Source organism: Gorilla gorilla, chromosome 12 (genome assembly GCF_029281585.2).
Source record: "Gorilla gorilla gorilla isolate KB3781 chromosome 12, NHGRI_mGorGor1-v2.1_pri, whole genome shotgun sequence".
Lineage (NCBI taxonomy): Eukaryota > Metazoa > Chordata > Mammalia > Primates > Hominidae > Gorilla > Gorilla gorilla.
This window is the reverse complement of record NC_073236.2, coordinates 55,165,017-55,178,876: the sequence shown is the minus strand read 5'-3', so window position 1 is coordinate 55,178,876 and position 13,860 is coordinate 55,165,017. Positions and strand designations below refer to the sequence as shown.

Sequence of the window (13,860 nt, the reverse complement as noted above, 5' to 3'; positions counted from 1 at the left end):
CCTCCATCCCTTGTGTCATTGCTGTCAATCATTTTACTTATATATGAGCACACATAAGCACATATATAAAATATACATAGGCATATATAATCGAATACATTGTTGCTATAACTATTTTGAACAAACTGTTGTCTGTTAGATCAATTAAGACTAAGAAAAATAAAAATTTTCATTTTACCTTCAATTATTCCGTCTTCCATGCTCTTCCTTTAGGTAGATCAGAGTTTCCGACCTATGTTATTTTTCGTCTCTCTAAAGAACTGCTTTTAACATTTCTTGCAAGGCAAGGCTACTGGCAACAAATTTTCTCAATATTTATTTGTCTGAGAAAGTCTTTATTTCTCCTTCACTTTTGAAGGATAATTTCACAGGGTACAGAATTCTAGGTTGGTGGGGTTTTCCTCATATGTTTCACTCCACTCTCTTCTTGCATAGTTTCTGAGGAAAAGTCAAATGTAATTCTTATTTTTGCTCATCTATAGGTAAAGTGGGGTTTTTTTTTTCCTTCTGGCTTATTTCTATATTTTTTCTTTATCTTTAATTTTCTATGGTTTTAAAATGACCTGCTTCGGTATAATTTTTAGGTATTTATCCTGCTTAGTGTTTTCTGAGTTTCCTGGATGTAGGGTTTGGTGTGTGACATTAATTTGGGGAAATTCTGCCATTATTCTTTCAAATATTTCTTCTGTTTTTTTCTCCCTCTCTTACCCTCTGGTATTCCCACTGCACACGTGGTACTCCTTTTGTAGTTGTACCATGGTTCTTGGGTATTATGTTGCTTTTCCCGTCTTTATTCTCTTTACTTTTCAGTTTCAGAGGTTTCTATTGAGGTATCCTCAAGCTCAGAGATACTTTCCTCAGCTGTGTCCAATCTACTAATAAGCCTATCAAAGGCATTCTTCATCTCTGTTATAGTGTGCTGGTTTTTATAATTCATTTCTTTTTGCTTCTTTCTTTGGCTTTCCATATCTCTGCTTATATTGCCCAGCTGTTTCTGCATGCTGTCCATTTTATCCATTAAAGCCTTTCACATATTAATCATCATTGTTCTAAATCCCTGTCTGATAATTTCAGCATCCCTCCCATGTCTGGTTCTACTGCTTGCTCTGTCTCTTCAAATTGTGTGGTTTTTTTTTTGTTTCATTTTGTTTGTTTGTTTTTGTTTTTTTGCCTTTTAGTATGCCTCGTAATATTTTCTTGATAGCTGGACATGATGTACTGGTTAAGAGGAACTGGGCCAAAAGTAAATTGGCTGTAAGTAATGTAGTGGTAAGGTGCAGCAGGAGGGAAAGTGTTCTATTGTCCTAGGATTAAGGCTCAGTCTTTTAATGAGCCTATGCCTTTGAACGGTAAGCTTCATAAGTGTTTCTCAGTTTCTTCTCCCCATTAGGTGGTACTGGGTGGCTACAGTGGCCTAGAGTTGGGTAATTCCCTTCTCCCAGTGAAAGGCTAGAGCCAGCTGGAGTTGATGTTTCCCTTCCCCCGGATCTGTTAAGCTCTGACAAAACTCTAGCAGGTTAGGCTCTGATTAACTCTCCTGGCTTCTCCTTATTAGGAAGAGCAGAGTGCTCCAGCCTACTTCAGAATGGTTTCTTTTCCCCTCCCCTGCCAGAAGCATGAAGAGATTTCTTTTCTTTTTCAAATGTGATTTTTTTTTCATTTCCAACTTTTATTTTGAGGTCCAGGGTACATGTGCAGGATGTACAGGTTTGTTACGTAGGTAAACATGTGCCATGGTGGTTTGCTGCACAGATCATCCCATCACCCAGGCATTCAGCCCAGCATCCATTAGCTATTTTTCCTGACCCTCTCCCTCCTCCCACTCCCCACCCTCCGACAGCTCCGGTGTGTGTTGTTCCCCACCATGTGTCCATGTGCTCTCATCATTTAGCTCCTACTTATAAGTAAGAGCATACAGTATTTGATGTTCTGTTCCTGCATTAGTTTGCTAAGGATAATGGCCTCCAGCTCCATCCACGTTCCTGCAAAGGATATAATCTCCTTCCTTTTTATGGCTGCGTATTATTCCAAGGTGCATATGTACCACATTTTCTTTATCCAGTCTACCATTGGTGGGTTTTTAGGTTGGTTACATGTCTTTGCTATTTTGAATAATACTGCAATGAACATACATATGCATATGTCTTTATAACAGAATGACTTGTATTTCTTTAAGTGTATACCCAGTAATGGGATTGCTGGGTCAAATGGTAGTTCTGTTTTTAGCTCTTTGGGGAATCACTAAACTGCTTTCCACAGTGGTTGAACTAATTTACACTCCCACCAACAGTGTAAAAGCATTCTTTTTTCCTCCACAACCTCATCAACATCTGTTGTTTTTCAACTTTTTAGTAATAGACATTCTAGGCCGGAGGTGGTGGCTCATGCCTATAATCCCAACACTTTCAGAGGATGAGGCAGGTGGATCATCTGAGGTCAGGAGTTTGAGACCAGCCTGACCAATATGGTGAAACCCTGTCTGTACTAAAAATACAAAATTAGCTGGGCATGGTGGCACATGCCTGTAATCCCAGCTACTTGGGAGGCTGAGGCAGGAGAATCACTTGAAACCGGGAGGTGGAGGTTGCAGTAAGCCGAGATTGTGCCATTGCATTCCAGCCTGGACAACAAAAGTGAAACTCTGTCTCAAAAAATAATAATAATAATAATAGCCATTCTAACTGACATGAGATCGTATCACATTGTGGTTTTGATTTGCATTTCTCTATTGATCAGTAATGTTGAGCTTTTTTTCATATGTTTGTTGGCCGCATGTGGTGTCTTCTTTAGAGAAGTGCCTGTTCATGCACTTTGCCCACTTTTTAATGGGGCTGTTTGTTTTTTCGTGTAAATTTGTTTAAGTTCCTTATAGATGCTGGATATTAGACCTTTGCCAAATGCATAGATTGCAAAAATATTCACATGATGGGATTTCTCTCAGATATTTACTCCAAGACTTGGTTGAGCTCCTAGAGGTAAAACTCACAAAAGATGTGCCCCTCCACCCCATGACTGGATGCCCCTGGAGTTTTTAACTCTCAGACATCTCCACATCTAGCCTCAAGCAATTTATCAATTACAGCTCACATTTTCCTACCCTGGCACTGGCTCCCATACTAGTTTGTTGTAATCCTGTGTATGTGACTGTCTGTGTCTCCAAAGTTGAGGGCAGAGGTATCTACAGGCATACCTCATTTTATTTCACTTCATTTTACTGCACTTCGCAGATATCATGTATTTTACAAATTGAAGGTTTGTAGCAACCCTTCATCAAGCAAGTTTATCAGCACAATTTTTCCAGTAGCTTGTGTTCACCATGTGTATATGTGGCAATTTTAGTAATTCTCACAATATTTCAAACCTTTTTATTATTGTATCTGTTATGGTGATCTGTGATCATTGATCTTTGATGTTACTATTGCAGTTGTTCTGGGAGCACCACAAACTGCACCCATACATAACAGCAAACTTAATTGATAAATATGTGTGCTCTGACTGCTCCACAGACAGCCATTCTCCCATCTCTCTCCTTCTTCTTGGGCCTCCCTCTTCTCTGAGACACAATAATATTGAAATTAGGCCAACTAATGACCCTACAGTGGTCTCTAGTGTTCAAGTGAAAGGAAGAGTCACACACCTCTCACCTTAAATCAGAAGCTGGAAAAGATTAAGCTTAGTGAGGAAGGCATGTCTAAAGCCAAGATAGGCTGAAAGCTAGGCCTCTTGTGCCAAATAGCCTAATTGTGAATGCAAAGGAAAAGATATTGAAAGAAATTAAAAGTGCTACTCCAGTGAATACATGAATGGTAAGAAAGAGAAAGTAACCTTATTGCTGATATGGAGAAAGTTTTAGTGGTCTGGATAAAAGATTAAACCAGCCACAACATTCCATTAAGCCAAAGCCTAATCCAAATCAAGGCTCTGACTCTCTTCAATTCTATAAAGGAGGAGAGAGTGGTGAGGAAGCTGCAGAAGAAAAGTTCAAAGCTAGCAGACATGTGACTGAATTGCTGCAATCTCAAAATAAAACCTGTATGGATGAGGAGTTGCTTCTTATAGATTAGCAAAGAAAGTCATTTTTTTGTTTGTTTGCTTTGAGATAGTCTCACTCTGCCACCCAGGCTGGAGTGCAGTGGCACAATCTTGGCTCACTGCAACCTCTGCCTCCCAGGTTCAAGCAATTCTCCTGCCTCAGCCTCCCGAGTAGCTGGGACTACAGGCACATGCCACCACCCATCGCTAATTTTGTATTTTTGGTAGAGACAGAGTTTCGCCATGTTGGCCAGGCTGATCTTGAACTCCTGGCCTCAAGTGATCAGCCCGCCTCAGCCTCCCAAAGTGCTGGGATTACAGGTGTGAGCCACCGTACCCAGCCAAAAGTAGTTTCTTGTGATGGGATCTACTCCTGGTGAAGTAGCTAGCTTCAAACTTCTTTCCCTCGCTAGCTTCATGAAGGTTTCTTCATGAAGTTGAAGCAAAGAAGCTATTTCCATAACATAAGGTACAAGGTAGAGTAGCAAATGCTGATGTAGAGGCTGCAGTAAGTTATCCAGATCTAGCTAAGAACACTGATGAAGGTGGCTACACTAAGCAACAGATTTTTAATGTAGATAAAACAGCCTTCTGTTAGAAGATGATGCCATATAGGACTTTCATAGTGAAAAAGGAGAAACCAACACCTGGCTTCAAAGCTTTAAAGGCCAGGCTGACTCTAGTTAGGGGCTAAAGCAACTGGTGGTTTTAAGTTAAAGCCAGTGCTCATTTACCACTCCAAAAACCCTAGGGCCCTTAAGAATTACACTAAATCTACTCTGCCTGTGCTCTAAAAATGAAACAACAAGGCATGGATGACAGTATGTCTGTTTAGAGAATGGTTTACTGAATATTTTAACCCTTTTCACGTTTGCCCCAAGAGTACTCGCTGGCAGCACTTGTGGCTGCAGAATTTAACCCAAGATAACTTTGCCATGAATTATCTTTTATTATTATTTTCACATTGCTGTAGTATACTGACTTTGGAAACAAAAGGCATCATTCTATAGCATTCTGTTTTTAGTAGTGGTATTTCCGCTTACAAAACATAGTAGTTCTTGATCACTGAAAATGTCAAATCCTAGAAAGCGTAACATTCCTATGCATGATGTTACCATTTTTTTTAATAGTTGTTGGCCCAAGATTCATTTGATGAATCTGATTTTTCCAAAATAGATGACTCTGATGATTTGGATGATTCTAATGTTAGTTCTGTTTAGAAATAACTCCAAGAACAGTTTTTATATTTTATTTTCACACTGAAAAGCAGTCAGATTTGCTTCAGCCTGAAAGAGCATGTTTATGTAAAATTAAATGAGCACTGGCAGCAAGCTGCCCTTTTTTGTTCTAAATGAGAAAAGGGCTAAATCACCATTGAGAGCTACTGCTCAGAAAAAAAAGACTCCTTTTAAAATATTACTGCTCATTGGCAATGAACCTGGTCACTCAAGACCTCTGAGGGAGATGTACAAGATGAATGTTGTTTTCATGTCTGCTAACACAACATCCATTCTGTAGCCCATGGATCAAGGAGTACTTTCAACTTTCAAGTCTTATTATTTAAGAAACATATTTTGTGATGCTCTATCTGCCATAGATAGTGATTTCTCTAATGGATCCAGGCAAAGTTAATTTAAAAACCTTCTGAAAAGGATTCATCATTCTAGATGTCATTAAGAACATTCATGATTCATGGTAAGACAGAATGTCAACATTAATAAGAGTTTGGAAACAGTTGATTCCAACCCTCATGGATGATTTTGAGGGGTTTTAGACCTCAGTGGAGGAAGTAACTACAGATGTGGTGGAAATAGCAAAAGAACTAGAATTAGAAGTGGAGCCTGAAGATGTGACTGAATTGCTGCGATCTCATGATCAAACGTGAATAGATGAGGAGTTGCTTCTTATGGATTAGCAAAGAAAGTAGTTTCCTGAGATGGGATCTATTCCTGGTGAAGATGCTGTGAACGTTGTTAAAATGACAACAAAAGACTCTGACTGTTGCATAAATATAGTTGATAAAGCAATGGAAGGGTTTGAGAGAACTGACTTCAATTTTGAAAGAAGTTCTGCTGTGAGTAAAATGCTATCAAACAGCATCACATGCTACATAGATATCTTTCACAAAAGAGTCGATGAACATGGCAAACATTATTGTCTTATTTTAAGAAATTGCCACAGTCACTCCAGCCTTCAGCAACTACCACCCTGCTCAGTCAGCAGCTATCAACATTGAGGTAAGACCCTCTGCCAGCAAAAGCCGATAGCTCAGATGGTCATTAGCCTTTTTTAGCAATAAAGCGTTTTTAAATAAAGGTATGTACATTTTTTAGACATAATGCTATTGCATGCTTAAATGACTACAGTATAGCATGAAGATTAATTTTATATGCACTGAGAAACCAAAAAATTCATATGAGTTGCTTTATTGCTATATTCACTTTATTGTAGTGGTCTGAAACTGAACCCACAGCATCTCTGAAGGATGCTTATATATAAATATACGATTAAGTTTCACAATGAATGGTAATACGATGTTCATAATAGGAGCTCATATTTTCATTTTATCATGTTCTTTCTTCCTTTCTGATGCTCCAAGTTTGCTTCTTTCATCATTTTCTTTTTGCTTAGAGAACTTCCCTTTAGCCATTCTTCGTGGTAGATCTGCTGGCTACAAATTCATTTCCTTTTCCTTTATCTGAGAATGTCTTGATTTCCCTTCATTCCAGAGGGATATTTCCCCTGGATATAGGATTCTGGAGTGACAGTTCTTTCAGGACTTGAAAGCTGTTGTACCATATACTTCCCAGGTACACCATGAAATTCTGTGCAGCCATAAAAAGGAATGAGATCATGTTCCTTTTCAGGGGCATGGATGAAGCTGGACACCATTATCCTCAGCAAACTAACACAGGAACAGAAAACCAAACACCACATGTTCCCACTTATAAGTGGGAGCTGAAAAATGATGGGTTGATAGGTGCAGCAAACCACCATGGCACACACTTACCTATGTAACAAACCTGCACATCCTGCACATGTACCCCAGAACTGAAAATAAAACATTTTTTAAAAAAGATGTTTTCCACTTCCTGTCAGCCTGCATGGTCTCTGATGAGAATTCTGTTGTCATTTTATGTGTTTTTTTCCCTGTTCATAAGGTGTCATTTTTTTTTCTTCTGGCTGCTGCTAAAATTGTTTTCTTTGTCTTCCATTTTTAGAAGTTGGACTATGTTGTATCTTCATATGGATTTCTTCGGGTTTATCCTGTTTGAGATTTGATCAACTTCTTAAATCTGTAGGTTGATGCTTTTTGGCAAATGTGTGACATTTTCAGTCATTATTTCTCTGAATACTTCTTCAGCTCTTTCATCCTTCCCCATCATTTGAGACTCCAGTGACACAAATATTAGATCTTCTGTTATATTTCCACAGGTCCCCAAGGGCTTCTCATTTCTTTTTTCAGACAATATTCTCCGTCTTGTTCAGATTGGGTAACTTCTATTATTCTATCTTACAGTTTACCAAATCTTTCCTCTATCCCTTCCATTTTGCTCTTGAACCCATCTATTGATTTTTTTGTTATTGTATTTTTTCAGTTCTAAAATTTCTAATAGGCTCTCTGTATTTTTTTTTTTTTTTGGCTGAGATGTCCTTATATTCTTTTGTTTCTATTGTGTTCATAATGGGTCCTTAAAACATTTTTATGATGTCTGTTTTAAGATAATGATCTCACCTGTGTGTAGTCACATGTACCTATAGTCTTGGCTAGTCAGAAGGCTGAGGCGGGAAGACTGTTTGAACCCAGGAGTTCAAGGCCAGCCTGGGCAGTATAGTGAGACCCTATCCCTTAAGAAATAAAATAAATTTGTCAGACAGTTTTAACGTTTCTCTCATCTCAGTGTTAGCATCTATTGATTATCTCTCTTAGTTCAGTTTGAGATCTTTCTGGCTTTTGATGTGATGAATGATTTTCATTGAAACCTATTTATCTGAGGTATTATGTTATGAGACTCTAGATCTTATTTAAACTTATTTTAGCTGGCTTTTCCTGATGCCACACCAGCAAGAGAAATTAGAAATGCAACTTTGTTACTGCCAGGTGGGGATAGAATTCAAACTTTATTGATATCTGGTGGGAGCAGTCATTTCTGCTGTGTAGGGGTGGGAGTTCCAGCTCCCTGGCAGTCCTCCAGTGATATTGTCCTGGATAGAAGAGTAGAAGCGCCTCATTACTGCTCCCCACGTGACCTCCACTGATGCCACAAGGGAAGACAGCTTTATTACCCCTGGACAGTGGTAAAAGTCCTGACTCTCCACTGAGCCTCCTCTGATTCCACCCGTCAGAGAGCAGAAGGGGTGGGTGCTTCATTATTCTTGGGTAGGGCTGGAAGTCCAGGCTTCCCATATGGTCTACACTAATACCAAACGGGGCATCATTACTTCCCAGTGAGGATGAAAGTACATCCCTATTTGGCCTTCTCTGACACCATGGGGGAATGAGAAGAGGAATTTCAAGAGACTTGTTACACCCTAGCTAGAGTGGAAGTCTGGGCTCCGCACTCAGTGTCTGCTGGTGAGGGTAGGAATAAATACCTCAGGATTTTTCTGTGGTGTTTGGTTAGAGTAGAGCAGTTATTGCCTAAAAATTTTCTGTCTTGCTGGGCTGCCCCTTTCCTGGTCCTTTGGATAAAGACAGTAAGCTTTTCCTGGGGCTTTTTTTTTAAATCTGTGCCCATTGGCATTTCTGGATTGCCAGGATGTAAAAGACAAAAAGACACAAGGGACTAGTCACTGTTTTATTGCTTGCATCTTAAGGTACCTAGCCAGTCTGACTTCTCTCTACCTTTCAGAGTCTTCTTTTATTTATTTTATTTAATGTACAGGGATTTTAGTTGTACTTAATGGAAGGAATAGGGAAAAGTAAATCTGTTCCATCTTTCTGGAGAAATAAGTTGGTTGACACTTTCATGTATTACCTTTAATACATTTCTATTTTTACAGCTGTTGCTTTTTCAATTCGTTATATATCTTGAGCATCTTTTTCATGTTAGTATATATGCATGAGTCTTTTTTTTTTACTGCTGCTAGATTGCTATTATATAAGATGGTACTTTGAGACATAATAAACCTATAGAACTACTTTAACATGAAAGGTCTTATGTATGGACATTTAGATTTTTTCCTAATTGTTTTCTATTCTAACAATGAATATTCCTATACATATATCTTTGCACACGTATGATATTTCTACAGGGGAGATTCCTGGAAGTAAGTTTCCTACGTCATAGGGTTTGCACATTTTTTATTTAAATAGATTAAATCAAATTGTCTTCCAAAGATGACTTACCCTTTTACATTAACATAAGTGGTTTTACGAAGGTGCCTATTTCCGCATAAGTGTTTTAAAGAGAGGCCAAATGTAGTAGCCTATTTTAATATTGATTTCTTTAACTATTAGAGTCATTGGGCATCATTTCCTATGTTCATTATTTATTTATAATTATTATTCTTGGAGCATGTTCCTATTGTACTCTTATTGATTTATAGAAAGTCATAACCTTTATCTGATATAAACATTGGAAATGTTTTTCTAAGTCTCTCATTCATGCTTTAAGTTTGTATATAAGGCCTTTTATCTCACAGAAGTTTGAGTTTTGTCTGTTTTTCTTTTTTCACTGTCAACTTTTTTTACAGTTGTAGATTTCCTGCCTTTCTTAGAAAGACCGCCTTACCACAATGTTGCAAAATTTAGCTCTTGTACTTTCTTCTAGTACTTTCATCACTTTATGTAAGGTTTTAACTGTATCACAAATGTATTTGTGTATATAATGTGAGGTAAAGATTTAGCTTCTTTTTTCCCATTGAAACATCTCATACTAACTGTTTCCTATAGAAATAGTCACATTTTTCCTTCCTTCTTGCATGATACTAATTTTAATTATACATTCATCTTATTTTTCTGAATAGCCACATACAGTTAATGAGTATATGTAAGTGATTTTAGGAAAAGTTGAGCTATAAATATAATTTTTAAACAAAATTTTAAAATAATTTTAAATTTTTAAGTGAGAGATTTTATAATTTTTTTAATAATTAAAAATAAGTTCATCACCTTCTATATGTTTGGTACTATGCCATGTACTGTGGGAAATACAGAAGGAAACAAGAGATATCACTTACTCCCAAGAAGCTCCTAATATACTTAGGAACATTGGTCTACTGTACAGGAAACAAACAAAATCATACATGATATCAGAGAAATGATAGATTCTGGTACAGCACATAGGACAAACTAATACTGTACATGTCAGAAGAGAAAAATCAATGAGAAACAATAAGACTCATAATATTTCATTGATTGTAACAAATACGGGAAAATATCAATGACCAGTTGTTCCTAATTGATTTTATTTTTGTTTTGACAGTGGAATCATATCTGACCTTTTTCCTGGAGTCCAAATTCCAGAACATGATTATGGTATTTTACAATCAACAATTGTGGATGTCATGAATAGACAAAATCTTCAGCCTGAGATGTGTATGGTTAGAAAGGTGATACAGTTTTATGAAACTATGCTAGTAAGGCATGGTGTTATGTTAGTCGGGCCAACAGGAGGTGGCAAGACCACAGTTTACCGAATACTAGCAGAAACTTTAGGGAATTTACAAAAACTTGGGATAGAAAATTCCTTTTACCAAGCAGTTAAAACATACGTTCTCAACCCTAAATCAATTACCATGGGTGAATTATATGGAGAGGTTAATAACTTAACCTTGGAATGGAAAGATGGTTTGATGGCACTAAGTGTCCGAGCAGCTGTGAATGATACTTCAGAAGACCATAAATGGATCATCAGTGATGGGCCAGTAGATGCTCTTTGGATTGAAAACATGAATACGGTGCTGGATGATAACAAGATGCTTTGCCTGGCTAACAGTGAGAGGATTAAACTCACACCTCAAATTCACATGCTTTTTGAGGTAAGTGTACACATTACTGTGGAGTGAAATCATTCATTAAATTGGCATACTATCATTACATTTTTTCTCACACTGATGTAGCCTTTACTATCTATAATGTCTATTATTGTGTTCTGTTTACTTACTTATTAAGTCATCCTTTTGTAATAGATTGACAGTCAAAGTCTCAAATGTTCTTGTCTCTATAAATAGGAAGTACAATAAACTCTGGCTTCCCTGAGAGAGGGAGAGAGAGAAAGAGAGAGAGAGAGAGAAAGAAAGAGGAGAGAGAGAGAGAGCTTTGTATCATTTGAAATGCATTTTAAATTAAAAATTATTGTATTTAATAAGAATAAATTATCCCACCATGATATGAATATTTGATGAGGGATTGGGAGAGGAATGTGGACCAAGTACAGCTACCAACATTATGAAGGATGCCACCTGTGTTCTATTCATTCATCAAATACTGACTGAATGTCTAGTATGTGCTAGGGATTCTAATACAAGAATGAACAGGAGAAAAGAGAAAAGCAAAGAGAAGAAAGAAAAAAATAACTATCCCTGCCCATAGAGTTTGACAGTATCCTCCTGTACTTGTGGGAATTTTTTTCACCTTATACCTCATTTAACTTTCTTCCTCCATTTCTAATTACTTATTGCTCTCCCACTCTCTTCCACATGAAGCCCTTCAGTGTTGTTAGACTTTAAAAGTGTGAATCATTTTATAAGTGTGAACATTGAAGTTGGAGAAATAAGGAAGTATCATATTAGCTGTTTCCTGTTCAATTTTCTTCAACTTTAGGTGCAAGATCTGCGGGTTGCCTCCCCTGCAACAGTCAGTCGATGTGGAATGGTGTTTGTGGATCCTGAAGAACTTAAATGGATGCCTTATGTTAAAACTTGGATGAAGGGTATTTCTAAAAAAGTAAGTGCCATCAGATATTCCCCAATATCTCCATCTGTCAGGACTCACGTTGCCTTCTAGTGCACAAATAACAATAGGTTAAGGACTCATGGTGCTTGATTGAGGGGACTTCATTATTTTACCTAGTCCTCCCTGTGAATGACTCGAGGAATGTTTATATACTCCCCAAATCTGTCCTCATTTCTTGTTACCCCAGCCTGCCAGCCTGCCTACTCACCCTGCCTCCTGCCTATTCTGCCTGGCTTCTCCCCAGACTAGAAACACAAGCCACTTTTTTGAGTCCCTAAAAACAGAGCTACAACAGCCTGAGGCATTGAGACTTTGCAGAAAGCTTGGGAGTAATAAAAGGAGGCAAAATGAAGAAAAAGAATATTTAAGTCCAGACCCTAACTGTCATTGTTTTTGGATTTTGAGAGCCCCTAACACCTATGACAGCCAAAGATAAAAGAAAACTCATTTACATCCTACCCCAATTGTAGGTGCAAGACCTAAGACACATTATAACCTCAGAGGTACAATTCCATCCAAAGAGAAGGAAAGCTTATACATTGTTATTCAAAATAACTCAGTTTCATACTACTTTCTGTAGCTTCTCCATTCTAACACAGAATTTTTCTGTTTAGCTTAGCTTAACAAGTAGTCTTTTGAGATGTTTCCCCCGCATCTCATCCCCTACTCCAAGTAAGCCATCTTCATCTCTGCCTCTCCCCCTCCAAAGATGAGCCAGAAAACTATTGTTTTCCTCCTTTTTAGGCATCAACAGTTTTAAGAATATTATGGTCTAGTCTCAGAGTACCTTATTAAAGACAGTAATTCTCAGAATTGAGAGTTTGTCATTGGCTACCTTAAGATTTTTAACTTTTCTGAATTCACTTTTTTAAAAATTAACAGACATTTTTATGCTTAGGGCAGTTTTAAGTTTATAGAAAAATTGAACAGAAATGAGAGTTCCCATGCACTCCCTCACCCCCAAACAGTTTCGCCTATTATTAACACTTTGCATAAATGGTGAACCACTATTGATACATTATTATTAACCAAAGTGCATAGTTTACGTTAGAGTTCACTCTTTGTGTGCAGTTCATGGGTTTTGAAAAATGCATAATGTCACGTTTCCACCATTATAGTATCAGGCAGAATAGTTTCATTGCTCTAAAATTCCTCTAAGCTCTACATATTCATCCCTATTCCCCATCCTTTAACCCCTGCAACCACTGATCTTTTTACTATCTCTGTAGTTTTACCTTTTCTAGAATGTTATACAGTTGAAATCATATAGTACATAGCCTTTTCAGACTGGCTTTTTTTCACTTGGTAATATTCATTTAAGATACTTCCATGTCTTTCTGTGGTTTGGTAGCTTATTTCTTTTTAGCACTGTATAATATTTTTTGTATGAATGTACCACAGTTCATGTACCAATTCACCTACTGAAAGACATCTTGGTTGCTTCCAAGTTTTGGCAATTATGAATTAAACTCTTAATAAGCATTAATGTGCAGGTCTTTGTGTGGACATAGTTTTCACCATATTTGGGTAAATACCTAGGAATGTGGTTGCTGAATTATTTAGTATATGTTTAGCTTTGTAAGAAATTGTCAAGACTGTCTTCTAATGTGGCTGTATCATTCTGCATTCCCACCAATAATGAATGAGAATTCCTGTTGTTCACATCCTTGCCAGCATTTGGCATTGTCAGTGTTTTGGATTTTATGCATTCTAATGGGCACATAGTAGTATCTTGTCTTAATTTGCAATTTCTAATGACAAATGGTTTGAGCATCTTTTCATATGTTTGTTTGCTATCTATGTATCGTATTTCGTGAGGTGTCTATTAAGGAAGGTCTTTGGCCCATTTTGAAATTGGGTTGTTTGTTTTCTTATTGTTGAATTTTAAGAGTTCTTTATATATTTTGAATTCAATTCTTTATCAGATT

At 37.4% G+C, this 13,860-nt stretch overlaps 1 protein-coding gene across 1 annotated transcript in view; it reads left to right on the top strand.

The window, feature by feature from the left end:
• Nucleotides 1–13,860, top strand: part of DNAH6 (dynein axonemal heavy chain 6) — a 364,719-nt gene that overhangs the window by 187,686 nt on the left and 163,173 nt on the right. The window contains exons 34-35 of the mRNA XM_063695744.1: nt 10,461–11,016; nt 11,801–11,923. Of these exons, the coding sequence (XP_063551814.1) occupies nt 10,461–11,016; nt 11,801–11,923 (679 nt within the window). The remainder of the gene's footprint in view (nt 1–10,460; nt 11,017–11,800; nt 11,924–13,860) is intronic.